Raw genomic sequence first — 16,783 nt, forward strand, 5'->3', positions numbered from 1 at the left:
ATCGTCAGGCCTCGCTCTGAGACACCCATTTACCAGCCTGACCTCAGAAACCTGAAGAGGATCCGCCAGCTATGGGGAAACAGTCGCAGCTTGAGGTCAGCTTTAGGTCAGCACAGTGCCTCAGTGTGTGGGTGTGTGTGTGTGTTTTTTCACGGTCTCTTGGTTTGGCAGGTTTGTCAATACACTTATAACATTCATGGTCTTGTCAAAATCATGACAGTTTACTGAGAAGAGCCAAGTAAAGCATGTAAGAGAGACAAGACTGTTCTAAACCTTGGCTGTGTCAGAACACTTTCACACTGTACCAGCGCAAATGCTCAGTAGGAAAACACACACATAGCCCCTTACCCTAACCCTAACCCTAAACTAAACCTAATTTCTACCTGAACCTTAAAACCAAGTCTTAACCCTCAAAGAGCCCTTTGAAGAAGTGAGGACCAGCCAAAATATCCTTACTCTCAAGATCTAAAACTCAAACTGGTCTTCACAAGGATAGTTGTACAAGTACACACACACACGGTGTACCAGCTGAAGTGTTCTGGTATGTCTTTAATGTTAGTCCAAAGGAGAAAAAATACACAAACTGTAAATGCGGAAATGGTCAGCTCTGGTTTAATGGAGGGAGAAGGCATGTTGTGCTAAGTGAACAGGAGAAGAAGCAGTGTGAGAGTGAGTCAAAGTCTGGCGGTAAAGCTGGAGTCAGTTAAAGCAGTGAAGTCTGAACTGAGATAATCTTTGTTAAGGTCGTTATGTAACCTCAAGATGAGAATAAGGAAGTGTTTTGTGGAAAAAAAAAAGTTTCGCCGGTTGCACCATTTTGGGAGTTTCTTAAGAGACGTTAGCATCATGTTTCCCCTCTCCCTGCCTTCCTGTAAAGCTATCAGTGATGTAACGTTAGTCTTTTTCCTGAAGAAGACTAGCCATCATTATCTAAATGACTGTGAGTGTAAGAGGAGGTCAGTGAAGAGAGACCAGAGGGGAAGAGGAGGTCAGTGAAGAGAGACCAGAGGGGAAGAGGAGGTCAGTGAAGAGAGACCAGAGGGAAAGAGGAGGTCAGTGAAGAGAGACCAGAGGGAAAGAGGAGGTCAGTGAAGAGAGACCAGAGGGGAAGAGGAGGTCAGTGAAGAGAGACCAGAGGGAAAGAGGAGGTCAGTGAAGAGAGACCAGAGGGAAAGAGGAGGTCAGTGAAGAGAGACCAGAGGGGAAGAGGAGGTCAGTGAAGAGAGACCAGAGGGAAAGAGGAGGTCAGTGAAGAGAGACCAGAGGGGAAGAGGAGGTCAGTGAAGAGAGACCAGAGGGGAAGAGGAGGTCAGTGAAGAGAGACCAGAGGGAAAGAGAAGGTCAGTGAAGAGAGACCAGAGGGGAAGAGGAGGTCAGTGAAGAGAGACCAGAGGGAAAGGTTCCTGCACACGCAGAAGGACCACAGATGTCAAGTTCAAAGAAACTACACTGTTTTTTTAATTCACATTCAGAGTATAAAACAGTGTCATTCAAAAGTCTCAGACCTTAGAAGAAATGTCAGACCATAAAAAGAAGTAAAAATAAAAAAATATTATACAGCCAGTGCTATGATGTATTAAAAACATAAGTGGGGCATGATTAGTACATATTAAAAGTGCAATAATAATAAAAGTAGTAATAACAATAATAACATAGAGTACACATATGGAATAGAACTAGCGTAAATTGCATGACAGCGAAGCAGCACATGTTAACTGCTACATACAAACACCGAATTTGATGAAAGTGCATTAAGCTAAAGTACAAACTCAAACGTCAGGAGCCAGGAAAAATAATCATCATTAAATGCTGTTCCCACACAAAAGCATGAAGAGTCCAGTAACGACATAGTCTCTTTGGTTCCTGTAATCACAGGCACTTAGAGAACATTTAGGTTCCAAATGATATTTTATCACGTGTGAGGTCAGATGAGCCCCTTTCCCACGTGTCGCTAAAACACAGTGCAGACATATCATCAGTGTCTTCATGTTTACAGCAGACGCACTGAGACTTGAGGAACACACACGCAATACTTCTATTCACCACCGGGCAGCGCAACATCACCTGAGTGTCTTCAATTCTCCCATGATTCAGTGTCCTGCCAAACGTTCAGTAAGTCCACTCACGTGCAATTAAAATGAACAGTTTACACATTCTATCACAGTCATAACCATCTCCCACCACCATTACCATTCAGCTTAGTAAACATCAGACAGCCCAGTTCTCAGTTCTTTCTAAAAGGATGAGACGTCAGCTGGTTTTCTGTAAAGGATCCTGATATGATTAGAGGAACAAAGACGTACACACGGGTTCAAGTCTTGAGCTGCTGGCTGTAATAACTGAATCCTTAATGTTCGTCTGAGAATACAAGATCTCTTGGAAATATGAAACGTGATAAGACACACCACAAACACATTACGTGGTGTTAAAGTGTTAACCAAGACTTTCTGCTAAAACCACAGTCATGGCCAGGAAACCCACTTTCACTATTAAAAAAATAAGACACCCTTTCTTGTTTCACAAACATTGTAAACCATCATTATAAAAGAATTTATAAAAATGTTTCTCCCCTGGCAAGGTTCCATTTTCCTTCTTTGTGCATTTCTACTGTCTGTCAGGTGCAAACACTGAAAAGAGGAAGGGAAAAAAGTGTGAGAGAGAGAGAAAGAGGGCGAGAGAGAGAGGAGAGAGAGAGAGAGAGAGACAGGATTACTCGTTGAAAGGCTAATACAGTCTGCTAAAGCGTTCCACAATAAAACGCAATAAACCGTCAGAGAATGCAAATATCCTGTGTAAAATTACCACATGAAAGAAAATCAAGTTCTCCATTAAATGTGACTGCAACTCTAAACACAATTTCTTGCGTTTGAGAGGAGCTGTAGCATTCTGGATGTATAGCCTAGGGTTGTTTTTTTGGGTAAATGACACACCACACAGAAACATTCAAACTGCAGTCCCTTACTTCTCTCCCTGAGGCCCTGCCCAAAGGTTCTGTAGAGACGGGAAAGACCCCACAACAGAATGCCCTTGATCACCACGGAGATGGTGCAACCCGTGACGGCAGCCGCTTCCAGGGTGTAGGAGCCATCCTGTCCCCACTGTAAGATGATCTGTGACAGGAGACAGAGACGGGGGGTCACACCACACACACCTCTGGGCTCAAAGACCGAGACAGTGGAGAAACAGAGTGATCGACATCCCACTCTCACCGTGTACAGGAGAAAGACAAAATAAGCCAGCTCAGGCAGGTTCAGGAGAAGAAAAGTCCAGACAAGCGGCTTAACCTCTTTCAAAACCTAAAATCAGAACAGGACCTTAAATCAAACAGATCAACACTTTCACAATAAATGCACACATATGGAGCCATAATGTTTAAACATATACATTTTTTCTCATGTTGTAGAAAGAGAGTATGTGTTTTCTTATGGTCTGACAGTTTCATCTAAGCCAAAGGTGACCTTTTATCCACCTCTTTATTTCAGCTCAATGCGTTCTGAGAAATCAGTTTCACTGTTTAATTCAAATCTCTGAACAGTCAATGTGAGAAGGTCTCCAATCATCCATGGGCTAAACCTGGTACTTGGCAACTACGTGCAGAAACTGTTTCCATAGAGACCACACATTTATGGTCCTGACTAAAGTAGGGGTGATGGTAAGCGACTTACAGCGGTGGCTCCGATGGCGGCTGTGATGCACGCCCACACCAGTCCGACGGCCAGTATAATGTTGTGATAGACAGGCTCGTTCCACTTCAGAATCAGGATACACAGACACAGCTACAGCACCAAGAACAAAACACAATGTTATGACAGTTTAAAAACAGACATCTAATGTATTACCACCAACAATACCATCTAAACGAGGCAAACAAGGACTCTTCACCAGTTTGCTTCCATATTACCACAACAGACTTTGTATCAAAAGAACAAAAAAAAAGACATTCCAAGCAATACATTTGCAGTGTCTTCACTGACTGATGAACTGAGAATGTGATTTTGTGATTACAATCCTGTTATTTTAAATCCAAGGTTTGGACCACTAAGTACAAAGACACTTTTTCTTGCCTGCTATGAGGATCAAGTCAGGGGGTGCCACCCTGCTCTGGTTGTTGTAATCCTGTGGGCATGTAAAGCCCTTTGAGACTGTAAACAGTGATATTGGGCTTTAAATAAACTTAAACTTGAAACTTAATCCAGGGGAGAAATAAAACAGAGATGCCCTGAATGGAAGTTCTGTTCTCTCTGATTAGTGAGGCATGTCATTTTTACAGAGAATGGAGATTTCTTGGGGTAGGGTGACACTGTGATTTTACCTGGGCCTGGAGGTCAAAGGTGACCATGGAGAAACATACGTTTAACAGGTAATATTGCTCCTGCACACTCTCCAAAGCTCCGCCCACACGGAATGCCATCATATTGGGCCTCTGGACCAGTGACGACGCACAGAGAATATGACTGAGTCCCAAACACAGGATACACACAAACCGTGCCTGCAACACACACACACACACACGACTGAGCTCCTGCAGATCACACAAGTTTGTCTGAAAGATGCCACACACAGAGAGAAGACCTACAGTGCTTAAACACATGAGCAGAGAACCACAGCAAATCTAAGCTGCATCTTATACACTCTACTGAGAAAAAAAACACATGCAGCTTCAGTCAGGAAACACACACACACACACACACACACACACATACATGCATACTCACGCACATACCACACAGTCTGCAGTGTGTGAGGAGGCGTACCGTTAACAGGGGTTCGTAAGTCTTCAGAACAAAGAAGTTGACCACTGAACGCACAATAACAACCATAACACTCAGCACAAAGACAATCAGCTCCTGTCTGTTCTCCTGGAGAATCCCCCGTGTGATGTAGTACAAACAAAATACTGGGAACACAGACACACACAAACACACACAAACACTTTACTATACAGGAGCAACAAAACCTTGAACCATTAATTCCCCTCACAGAATTTTAAAACAAACTTGTGCCTTATAAAATAATTATGAATTACTCTAAATTCTTTAATCAGCATGAAAGAAATGCCTTTGTGTAACTTACAGATGCCAACCACCTGAATGAGGGATACAGTGAAATCATCCTCCTCTGGTCGTTTGCCCTGGCTTTCCAGCTGCATGTTTAACACAGTCAGAACAAGCAGTACCAGCAGAGACATTATAGTGTAACAGAAATACACCTTCACCAGCAGGGGGAGCTCTGACCACGGCTTTATCTGACAGAGGGTAAATCAGCAGCGGATGAGTTACACACATGTGCAACAGAACTAACCACACCACTTTAGAGGTCAAACCTGGGACCAATATCAGTCACACCCTTGGACAACACAGATTTCCACTGACTCCAGAAGCATGAGCACCACATTAAGTGACGGACCAGTTAGATCAACACAAACATGTGACCAGTTTCAGCACTCCGATGCTTGTCCGGTGAAGCTGGTATAGCTGGTTGCATTTCAGTGAATGAATCTCAGTATAGTTGAAAACACAACACAAAATTACCAGCCTCAGTTCTATATATATATGTGTGTGTGTGTGTGTGTGTGTAATTGCTTATTAAACAATACTTAATAAGCAATTACACACCAACAGACCAGTTGTACCATAGTTAAAAACAATGACAATAATGGAAATAAGGCTCTGCGGGAAGAATACTGGCCGCGAGCTGGATGGAGCGGGGGAGGATGCCGCGAGAGGGACAGCATCCACAACTAGCAATCCACTATTCATTTCATCAAGGGCTAAACTGCCGGGTTGTGAAAGCGACAATCTAAAAGACTTAGTAAAAGATCTGAGGAATAGTGAAACGGAAATTTGTATGAATTAGCTGACAGAATGAACGTGATGTCTTAAAAAAACATGAGCAGTTTCACTGGATTTAATGTTATAGTAAGTTGTATCTTTTGTCTTTAGCCAACAAGCATTTTAAGACTGACCGCGAGCCAAGTAGTAGCTCAGCTTTTATCAGATGGAAGATCACTTCATTTTTGCATTCACACAGACTGGCTATTCAAGAACCCGATGACCAGTTTTGTCCAGAGCGACAGTGAATTATCATCTCTTTACTGAACTGTCGTGCTTGACGCAGTGCTAATGACTGAAACTATCCTGTTCCTCACAATGAAGCTATTCTGCTTGGCTATGGTTCTTGTTTGGGGAAAAAACGTGTCATATTATGGATGCGGTTTAGGGCTCTTTTAATAATAATTTTTAGAATGGGATTGTGTTCGTTCCATGAGGATTTGACACGTAACCCGATGTGGAATGACGCTCTGCCTTAACTGTTAGATTAGTCCTGAGATTAAATTATACATGCAAAACCAAATTAGATAAACTCCTATTATGTATATTAGCACATGTTGTGCTACAAAGAAGGCCGTGACTTAGTCTAACTGAAGAATTTGAATAGTTTACCCTGACTAACCCCTTTCATGAGTTCCGTTCATGGATGAAAGCATTTTCAAAACTTAAAAAAAGCTGAAAGTAGCGCCAAACCCCGATGTTCTTTTCTCCTTCTGTTTTATGAACCATTTTAATCCACAGAAGATCTGACCAACGTCAACGTGGAAAAATCTGCCACAGTCCGACAGTCACTCGCATGTGATGCACTCACCGGGCCGCATGGCGTGGGGATTAGATCCCTGTGTCTGGGTGTCAGGTTCGGTGACGGTAAATCAGTGTTCTCCTCATTCCGAGGTAACAACAAGGGACTGGAGAAGAAACAAGGAATGCGACATTTAAACTCAATCTGAATTGCACAGCAGTATCCTATCTTGTCATCTATCCATCTAACCGGCTTATTTCCGAAGGGATCCACTGCAGTAATATACAATATTTGGTCAGCTGTTGAAACGATATTTTGGACTGAGTGTTTTGCCTGACATTACACTTAAAGGCAATTCGAAATCACACGTGCTTCCATTTGACAGCACTCACAGCAGTAAAGTCTTTGCAGATGAAGTCATTTAAAAGTCTTAGAGCAAAAGGCGGTAAGTAATCCTATACAAAGACGAAAGTACACGTTTTTCATGTTTTGCTGTCTAAAACCTGAAGAACGGCTGCAAGCCACTTCTGAAATGATCTGTGACATAAGAACCACACCCACAAAAACTCTAACAAATCCCCAAATTAGGTTTAATCTGCTTTGCCTCATTCGTATGAATCAACGTCTATGTATTGAGGCAGATGGTTACGCACATTTGGATTTCATAGAGGTGCAGACAAAGCTGGTCATTTCGATGTCGCACTTTTAAGAAGTTCAGTTAAATAAAAAAGTCACGAGGCGAAAAGCAACGGAATGTGCAGTTTTTCTTCTCTTTATTGTAACTGCTTGGTTACACTCTCACAATTAAATTCAGCGAATTTAGCTAGCTCCATTGTTTACAATAAGTTGATATCCGAGCATGGATTTTATCCACTTACCGTATTTCATCCATTGCTTAAGTCTGAAAGACAAGCTTTCGTTTTAGCTGTTACTCACTAAAATAACCGTAAGACGTCGTCAACCTACATTGCAAAAATGTTTTATTAACCAACATACTGCACACGACTTCCGCACACACGACCCTTGCTTTTGTAGAGCCGTAATCTTTCTAATCAGTGCTGCGCAGAAAAACGCAGTTTCAGCTTTTTTTTAATGGATACTACTATTATCAGTTAAAATGTGGGTCTATAGATAACATTAATCAGTTTGGGGACATACTTTTTGTGTTCGCATGTTATGGAAATGCATAATTCATTGTTTCAACGAGTACCCTTAGGGTAACAAAATCCTGCGCAAATTCGCGCTGTACACATTCAAATGAACACATGCGTACATCGGTCAAAGGAAGCAGGAACGACTCGTTTTATGAAGTTGGTAGCTTATTCTAGGTTATCTACGTGTGGCCGCAAGGTTGTAGTCCCCGGTAATGAATCGAACCAGTAACTGTTACGAGTAAATTAATCAGCACGTTGTGGTTGAACGATGTGACGTGGTTTATCAAAATTGCATGCGATTGTTTTGTAAACCGTGTGTAACCGCACAAAGGTCTAACAGTCTAACGTTACGTTACCACGCTGGAGGTGGATGTAGTTTTTCTGCGTTTTTGTCTGTCTTTTTTTAAATCGCTCTGAGGAACTATAGGACTGCTACTGAGTTACACGGTAAAACGCCATTTAATACTTCATACATTGTTTATTTTGATTGATTTCAGGGGACAGGGGGGTTAGCAGCGTCTTTTTAATGATTAATGCAGGGTGAGCACATTTGGGAGACCCGTTTAATGTATGATTTGGATGTGTTCAGCTCGTTTCACTAGTAAGGCGAGACTTTGCCAGAGCTGAGCCGTCAGATAGCTGTCACTAGTAACTTGTACACTGGTTGATTAAGCACAACGAGCATCGTTATAAGAAACAAGACGCCAGTGAAATAAAAGAGCCAGTTAATTTTTGATTTTTTGTTTCAGTTTACATGATCTGTTATTTCCTAGATGTAAATGTCAAACACGAACGACATAAACTCGTTTGATGACTTCCTGTGTCATTTGCTTTTTTTTTCTTGTTCTTCTTTTAATATATTTTATGATCCTGACCTTTGAGGTCTGATTTAGGTATTGCTAAATCTTATCTGTTAATATGCGTGCCGCTCTTTATGGACAGATAAGGCGAGCCAGGCTCTCCTCCTGTGTCTGTTTTGTATTTGTAACTTTTAAAGCAGTACCGTGGCCTTGCTGACTTATCCTTTCACTCCCATGTTTCAGGTCCTTTATGTTTCAATAAACATGGAGAGTCAAACCTTCTAGAAGAGCAAACAAGCTTCCTGTGAGGGATCTTGGGCAGTGAAGATGGTCTGAGAACCAGTTCTGTCTTTCTCACATCTGCCTGCACCCCCACCCCCCTGGCCCGACCCCCGGGAGCGCGAGTGCTGCATGCAGGGTGTCCAGCGTTCCAGGGCATCATGGTGGGCGGAGGGCGGCTGGGCAGGGCCCTGTCCTGGAGCCTTCTGCTGCCCTTCAGGACCAGGCAGGAGAGGGTGGTGCTGGCACGGAGCGAGAGCATGCCTGGGGAGAGCGTCCTCAAGATCACCATCACAGAGACAACGGTTATCGAGGCGGACTCGGGCGTGTGGAACTCCAGGTCCTTGACCTACCTGGGCCTCTGGTATTTCTTCAGCTTCAGCACCCTGTTCCTCAACAAGTACATTCTGACTCTGCTGCAGGGAGAGCCAAGCATGCTGGGTAAGGGCCAACTTTAAGAGGTTTAGCCAGCTGTGTTCACACTGGCGGTTTCAGGCTAAATTGAAGTGAATCGCACTCGTGTAGGAATGACTGTGCATGAATGTGGCATATGACCTCAGCTCTGGTGTGACAGATGTTAGAGTTTAACACACAGTAGTCACATACTGCCTGCTGTCTCAGGGCTCTCTGCTGTTTTATCATGACTCTAATTGTCTCAAATTAATGCCTGAGTAAATCTGGGCCTTTGGAAACCATGGAAGTGTGTAATGTTTAATGCTCTATGGTGTTAGAGATCTTAGAAGGAAGATATAGCTCTCTTTCTCGTTTCCTGTCTCCTTCACACAGGAGATGTCTTGGTTCGTAACATCCTTACTAGGTCACTGAAGTTGTTAATTGCAGGAGGTGCTTTAACCACAACAAAGCAATTATTATAGGAAGTGGATGAAACAATACTTTGGGTGCTTCTATTTTTGCCAGCTTAAATTAAGTGTGATTTTTGACATGGTTGGTGTAGATGGTGGAGTGTTTTAGCATTCAGAACCACACAAGCTACTAGTACTTCATTGACTTTTTTTTTTTTTTTTTTTACATAATCATTAAAACTGTTTCAGTGATTATAAAAGGGGGAACAATTTGGTCTACATCTCACCTTTATTTAACAGACACAATCAGGAACCTGCACTTCGAAAGCAAGAGTGTGGTTAGATTCTCTTTTGTTGCATGGAAAGGTGTCAAAGCTGTTATGAACAAAGCAGAATCTTGTCACTGTGGTGACAGTTTTCTCATCAACCCCGTGTCTTTCTGCAGGTGCTGTACAGATGGTTTCCACCACTGCTATTGGCTGCATCAAGATGTTTGTCCCGTGCTGTTTGTACCAACACAAATCACGAGCTGAGTACCCACCCAACTTCCTCATGATCATGCTCTTCGTAGGTCTGATGAGGTTTGTCCCTGGACCATGATCCTTTTTTGAAACCTTGTTTGATTTCCTACGATTAATGTTCAGATAGGTCCCTGTTTTAGTGGTTCAGTTTTATCCAGGTAAATGCTTGCGAGTGGAGTTTCGATGTCAGGTGATGTTGTTTTTAAAAAAATTCTGAGAATGTTGGGCAGACGTGACCTGACTGACGTCTGCCCAACAGCTGACTGTTATGTTTACCATTCACTTGGTAAAATGTGTTACAGTTATAAATGTCATTTTACTTGTTTTTCAGGATGTGCTCTAATGTTTTGTACACTTGCACATACTTTGTGTTGATCTTACAAGGTCAGGAAAAATATACATTCACTTCAGCTAGGCTGTGAAAGAAGTGGGTTTTCTCAGTAATCTATCTGAGCGAGGCTAAACATGTAACTCACATCTGTGTAAACCTATGAGATCTGACCATACTCTCGCGTGTAGTCGTTGTCAAGGTCACTGTCTCTGTTCACTTCAGCCTGTTTGTTTTTACTTCTTCTTCTTCTCCTTTTTCAGGTTTACCACTGTCGTGCTTGGACTGGTAAGCTTAAAGAATGTGGCTGTGTCATTCGCTGAGACAGTGAAAAGTTCCGCGCCAATCTTCACGGTCATCATGTCCAGACTAATCCTGGGAGAATACACAGGTAACACATGAGTCTAATGCCAAGAGAATACACAGGTCCCCCACACAGGGGACTAATTTTGGGAGAATAGACAGGTACTAATCCCAGGTAATATACAAGCGACACAAAGGCATTCAGAGAAAGTCTTATGCTAACGGTTCTTTTAGCCACATTACTAACCTGCATGCTAATGGTCAAGGTAATCAGCTAGCCTCTGACAGGTTGCCCAGTTGGTTACAATGCACAACATTTATTGAACTGCCTGTTTACAGAATGTAACTCTATTTCTTTGACCAGATTTACTGGTATGTGTAAAACAACAGCCTGTTGAAACAGTGACCACAAACATAGGCTTCCAGCCTGATCAGATGCATAGATGTTTTTCACTAGTTCCATGATGTGTGTTTGCTGTACTGTGTGAAGGATCATTTCTCTCACATGAACAAGATATCATGATATCATTCGTATTATCTGCTAGTGTGATATTTGTTTTAAATATTTGAATACTGGCAAGGAGTTAATGAGTAGTGTGTTTTGCATACTTTCTTTGCTGGTGGCAGTCTTCAGGTTGTATGTGTGTGTGTTTGGAGGTTCTTGTGCTGGGCATTCTGTTGTTTTGGGCACACATTTTACTGAGAACCTGTTTTTTATCGGGTGTGTCCTGTACAGCAAGCTTTGCCTCAGCATACCTGTTGAGTTTAGGATGCGTTACTGTTGATTTTGTTGTGTGTGTGTGTGTGTGAAAAGCTTTTGCTGAGATTTACCAGTGTTTATATAATGTGTTTGCGTGCGTAGGGTTTGGCAGTTGTGTTCATAGGGTGTGTGTGTGTGTGTGTGTATGTGTGTGCGTGCACGTGTTGTGAGCAGGGCTAGACAGTTGCGTTCATAGGGTGTGTGTGTGAGTTAGGTATTATATAATGCATTTGTGTGTGTGTGTGTATGTGTGTGTGTCACATGCAGGGCTCTGGGTAAACCTGTCTCTGTTCCCTGTGATGGCTGGTCTTGCCCTCTGCACTGCCACAGAGATCAGTTTCAACATGCTGGGCTTCTCCGCCGCTCTCTCCACCAACATCATGGACTGGTAATACACAGACCCTAAACAAGCTCACAAACTACATAACCCCTATAGACCCTAAACAAACTCACAAAACTACATAACCCCCATGGACCCTAAACAAACTCACAAATTACATAACCCCCATGGACCCTAAACAAACTCACAAACTACATAACCCCCATGGACCCTAAACAAACTCACAAACTACATAACCCCTATAGACCCTAAACAAACTCACAAACTACATAACCCCCATGGACCCTAAACAAACTCACAAACTACATAACCCCCATGGACCCTAAACAAACTCACAAACTACAGAACCCATATAGACCCTAAACAAACTCACAAACTACATAACCCCTATAGACCCTAAACAAACTCACAAACTACATAACCCCCATGGACCCTAAACAAACTCACAAACTACAGAACCCCTATAGACCCTAAACAAACTCACAAACTACACAGTCCCTATAGGCCCTAAATGAGCTCACAAACCACACAACCCCTATGGACCCTAAACACACAGTGACTCAATGGAAAGCACCTGCTGATCATTCTTTGTGTCTGTCTGTATCTCAAACCCTAGTCTACAGAACGTGGTTTCCAAGAAGCTACTGAGTGGAGAGAAATATAAGTTCAGGTGAGTCATCTCAGTGATCTGTCAGGTGGAATGGATGGGGCTCTTTTGGCTTTTACTCTTCAGAAATGTCATGTTAGCTAAAATCAGCCCTAACATGTTAGCATAGCCCAGTCAAACTTTCGTCTTTGTGCTTTTCATGGTTAGATTTCATAAGAAATGATGCACTAAACAAACTCTAAGTTGTTTACAGTGTACATGCAATAAGTAGGAGTGTGCTGGAAAATGTGTATTCTGTCACTTTCTCTTCTCCGTGTGGGCTGAGCTGGTCTTTAATCGTGTCTTCTTCCTCTGCAGCCCACCTGAGTTGCAGTTCTACACCAGCGCTGCAGCTGTGATCATGCTAATCCCTGCATGGATCTTTCTACTGGTTAGTTACAGTTTGACCCAAAAACGACTAACTAAAAAAGTGTGCGTGTGTGTACATATACACACATGTATATGCACATGGGGGAGCTATTCATGGAAAATGATTCTGTGATGATTGATAAATGGCTTTTTTTACTGTTCAGCTTGCTTTTCCTTAACTAAGTTAAACATTTGTAGAAGCATTTGAGTTTAGGGACTGTTTTTGTAAGATACTGCTATGTTGTCTTGCTGCACTTTTGTAGTGAGTAACTGGAGAGCCATTATGAGACGTAAAAGGCCCGTTTTTGTCATGTCATTTTAAGCACAATGTTAATGCATGCTCTGTTCGTTTCTCTTAACTGTCATGACCAAGGTTAATAACGTTGCACTGCTAACAGTAGCCCCTTTCACACATGCACCGCAACCATAAAATAATCGGGATTCTAACCGGAGGGGCTGTATGTGTGAACAAAAATGTACGAATCAGTCGACTCGGATTCTAAACGGACTATTCTACCAGCCCCCTAGTACAAACTCCGCTTTCTCTTCGTTTGGCTCCATGTGTGAATAGAGCGGCTTATAGTCCTGAGTATGCACAGTGAGCAAATGGGCGTGTTGATGGCGTTTCTAAAATGCGACTGGCGCGAAACCGGAAGAATACAAACATCCGAGGGTGAAGAAGAAGGGTCATTTACATGAAGACGCCAACGAAAATGTCTAACTGGAGAGACGATGATATTCGGGAACTTCTGTCGGTAAGGGCCGACGCCGAAATCGTCAGACAAAAGTCGGTAGCCTCGTCTGTTTTTTCGATTTGTTGTAAACAAAACACTGCGATTTTCGCAGAGTACTTTTTGCATCATGTCCTGCCTCCTGCACGCTCTACCCAGGCGCCACCCCCCTTCTAAACCAAACGGAGTATTTCGAGTATATGTGAAAGCGTCTGACTCGGACGATCTGCTGCTGTGTGCTGTATGCGTGGAAGGGGAACTTCGGACATAATGCGAACCTAATTCTGCGGTTATAGTCCGTAGTGCATATGTGAAAACGGCTACTGTGTCTGCAGCTTAGTAACACTAGACACCAGACCTGTTTTTGGTGTTTGTAGTGTGGTGACCTATTAAAAAATCAAAGGTGCAATAGCCACTGTGTTTGTCTCACGTTTCGGCTTTTATTTGCAGCAGACAGCATTAATTGTCACAGTAAATAAACCAGTTGTGTTTTGTTTACACTAACTTATAATTTCCTTTGCTAGTCATGTAACCATTCCAGTCTTTGGGCAGGGAGAAAAACGGTTTGTTAAATATTGTTCTAGTCCAGGGACCAGAGTAACTACATTCCTCTGTTTGAGGCAACTTTGCTTTTCTTCCAGGAAGTTAGCAAAACTATTTGATCTTCCTCCTCCACTATCACAACATTTGGCAGCGTTGTTTCCTCGTGGAAAGAATGAGAGAAAATGTAGAAACAGGATCTCGTGTCTCCACTTGAGTATGCCTCAGCCACGCTCTGTGTGCGCGTCACTCATGAAACGAAACAGCCAGCGGTGTTGAAAGAGCATGCCTCTGTCAGCAATTTGGCAAGACCTTATTTCATGTTGATAAAAATCTACTCTGCAGTGGTCTTAGTTAATGATTCATTCAGAAAACAATGCAATTTTTACAACGTGTCAGTGATGATCAGCTGTTTCTTATTGTTAGTCTGTGTTGCTAGGATATCCCTGTGATCTGTGTCCTGTGTTGCTAGGATCTCCCTGTGATTGGGAAAAGCGGGAAGAGCTTCCATGTCACTCCGGATATCATCATGCTGCTGTTGATTGACGGTGTTCTGTTCCACCTGCAGAGCATCACAGCCTACGCCCTCATGGGCCGCATCTCACCCGTCACATTCAGGTCAGTCTATGCCCCACCCACCGGCGCCCAGACTCTGTCAGTGTTAGTGAGGAGTGGAGGAGAAACTCACCTTATATTGGCTCACTCTGCATGAGTGAAGGGTGGAGGACAAGCTCATGTTACTCCTTCTCTCTCTGTGTGCGTGAGGAGAAGAGGATGAGTGATGTGAGAAACCAAACCTTTAGTAAACGAGATGAACGACCATCACATTGTCCCCTTTGGAGACAAGGACACTCAAGCAAACTATCATTTTAAGTAACAATGAATTAATAATCAATAATTAAATTCTAAACGGTCAATTAGTTTTGAAGACATTCCAACTTGCATAGTGACCCCATGGGTGGAAGTTTCATTTCACTATTGGAGGGGGACAATAAGCACAAAAAATTCTCAAGAGCAATTTCTGAGGGGGGCACAAAAGATGCTGCCAAAAGTACAGTTGTACTGTTGATTGTATGTCCATTTATATTTTCTCTGCCATTTTGGCTGGCTGACAAAGCACACACACAGCATGCAGGTTATCTACAGTAGTAGGAGAGAGGAAACACTCATTAACTGATCTAAAGTTAATAAAGCTAAAGCTTAATTAGATTTAGTTTAACTGAAGTAGCAGATCTCTAATGTTTTGCTGTCGGTTAGTAAACCGTGAGGTAATAGAGCGAACAAAATACAGTCTGGTTACAAATGTAAATGTGCGTTATTCTGCTGAGTGGTAGAAGTAAAGAAACATGTTTGACACATCCGCTGTTTTAAATTAACATTAGCAAAGTAGCTACTTACTCAGTCAGTCACAGCTGTGCCACAAACACTCATAGCAGGCTGCCAATTTCTGAAATGTAGTATGGCAGGGGAAGACTCATTAATATTCATAAAAGAGGCGCTACCTGATTGGCTGATACAGCGTTCCCGCTCTGACACAGGTCTACTTTCCACTGTAAGTCTCAAAGAATCAAACACTCGCTCTCGCTTGTGACTGACTTCTTAAGACGTGATTTTTCATAAAGTGGCAACCCCAAACATTGAGTAGATGTCACTATTTGTTTTTGCATGTTTCGATGGTCCACTAATTAACAATTTAATTTCTTCTTAAACTGATTTGTGTAGTTGAAAGGGGACACTAGACCACAAATTTACTGTCAAGTTTCTGGCAAATATGACACCACATAATTGTCATGCTCTCTCCAAAGAAAACAAGACAGAAAATGATCTCTTTATTTGAAAGGCAGGGAAACACCCTGGACAGGTCGCCAGTCCATCGCAGGGCAACGAGTGATCCTAGATATGTTTATTGAGTAGTGAAGGCATTGTGCAGAAGGGCATTTCACAAAATCTGCTTTCTAATTCAGCCACAAACCGGGCTATTTCTGATGAGGGACTTCCCTATTTGAGAGAAGAACAGAAAAATACTTTCTAACAGTCTGTCTGACTGTTCTATTCTTGGCTGCCTGATCATGACAATTACAGAACCATCTGCCAAAAGTGCCGTGTGAAATATGTCCCACATCATTTGTAATGATTGAAACATTGTTTAGTGGTGTCTGTACTTTCTTTTGCGGAAGATTATAAATTGTCTTAATAGTGTGTGAGATGTGGTTTTCCATTCTGGTTGTGTGTGGTGTGACTTTCTCCCTGTGTCTTTGTTTTCTCCTGTAGCGTGGCCAGCACGGTGAAACACGCTCTGTCTGTGTGGCTGAGCATCATTGTCTTCAGTAACCCTGTCACAGCTCTCTCCGCCGTGGGAACAGCTCTGGTGTTTGTTGGAGTGATGCTCTACAACAAGGCCAAACAGATACAGAGAGACACCTTACAGGCTCTCGCCCAATCAGCCGACACAGACCACAAGCCCCTCCTACAGGAGGGAGACCTCAAAGCAGTAGACTGAACAAAGAGGCGGGAACTAATCAGCCTACATCACATCCTGTCTGTCATTGCGTTGTCAGGAACAACTATGACCTTACACAATGAACATTTTACTGCAGCATTCCAGAAAGGAAAATGTTTAGTTTGGTAGAATTATG

General features: G+C 42.6%; 2 protein-coding genes across 2 annotated transcripts; one reads left to right on the forward strand and one right to left on the reverse strand.

Moving 5' to 3' along the window:
- Positions 1-2,561: 2,561 nt before the first annotated feature.
- Positions 2,562-4,828, reverse strand: LOC115821210 (uncharacterized). Its single transcript, XM_030784981.1, has 6 exons — positions 4,755-4,828; positions 4,313-4,489; positions 3,666-3,776; positions 3,210-3,296; positions 2,963-3,110; positions 2,562-2,627 (listed from the first exon to the last, which is right to left on the reverse strand). Exons 1-6 carry the CDS (start codon positions 4,818-4,820, stop codon positions 2,605-2,607), a joined length of 612 nt encoding a protein of 203 aa, XP_030640841.1. The 5' UTR covers positions 4,821-4,828; the 3' UTR covers positions 2,562-2,604.
- A 3,040-nt stretch (positions 4,829-7,868) lies between these two features.
- LOC115820242 (solute carrier family 35 member E2A) lies at positions 7,869-16,783 on the forward strand. Its single transcript, XM_030783736.1, has 9 exons — positions 7,869-8,174; positions 8,771-9,247; positions 10,055-10,190; positions 10,722-10,849; positions 11,789-11,909; positions 12,478-12,531; positions 12,826-12,898; positions 14,620-14,765; positions 16,419-16,783. Exons 2-9 carry the CDS (start codon positions 8,968-8,970, stop codon positions 16,645-16,647), a joined length of 1,167 nt encoding a protein of 388 aa, XP_030639596.1. The 5' UTR covers positions 7,869-8,174; positions 8,771-8,967; the 3' UTR covers positions 16,648-16,783.

This window comes from Chanos chanos, chromosome 9, assembly GCF_902362185.1.
Source record: "Chanos chanos chromosome 9, fChaCha1.1, whole genome shotgun sequence".
Classification (NCBI taxonomy): domain Eukaryota; kingdom Metazoa; phylum Chordata; class Actinopteri; order Gonorynchiformes; family Chanidae; genus Chanos; species Chanos chanos.

Bases quoted from the DNA above. Each gene is read 5' to 3' on its own strand.
- LOC115821210 (XM_030784981.1), bottom strand. From the start codon at position 4,820: ATGGTTGTTATTGTGCGTTCAGTGGTCAACTTCTTTGTTCTGAAGACT. The intron at 4,490-4,754 runs GTACGCCTCCTC...TGTGTGTTGCAG, and splicing joins CTTACGAACCCCTGTTAACG to GCACGGTTTGTGTGTATCCT. The intron at 3,777-4,312 runs GTAAAATCACAG...TTGGTGCTGTAG, and splicing joins CCTTTGACCTCCAGGCCCAG to CTGTGTCTGTGTATCCTGAT.
- LOC115820242 (XM_030783736.1), top strand. From the start codon at position 8,968: ATGGTGGGCGGAGGGCGGCTGGGCAGGGCCCTGTCCTGGAGCCTTCTG. The intron at 9,248-10,054 runs GTAAGGGCCAAC...GTCTTTCTGCAG, and splicing joins GGGAGAGCCAAGCATGCTGG to GTGCTGTACAGATGGTTTCC. The intron at 12,532-12,825 runs GTGAGTCATCTC...CTTCCTCTGCAG, and splicing joins GGAGAGAAATATAAGTTCAG to CCCACCTGAGTTGCAGTTCT.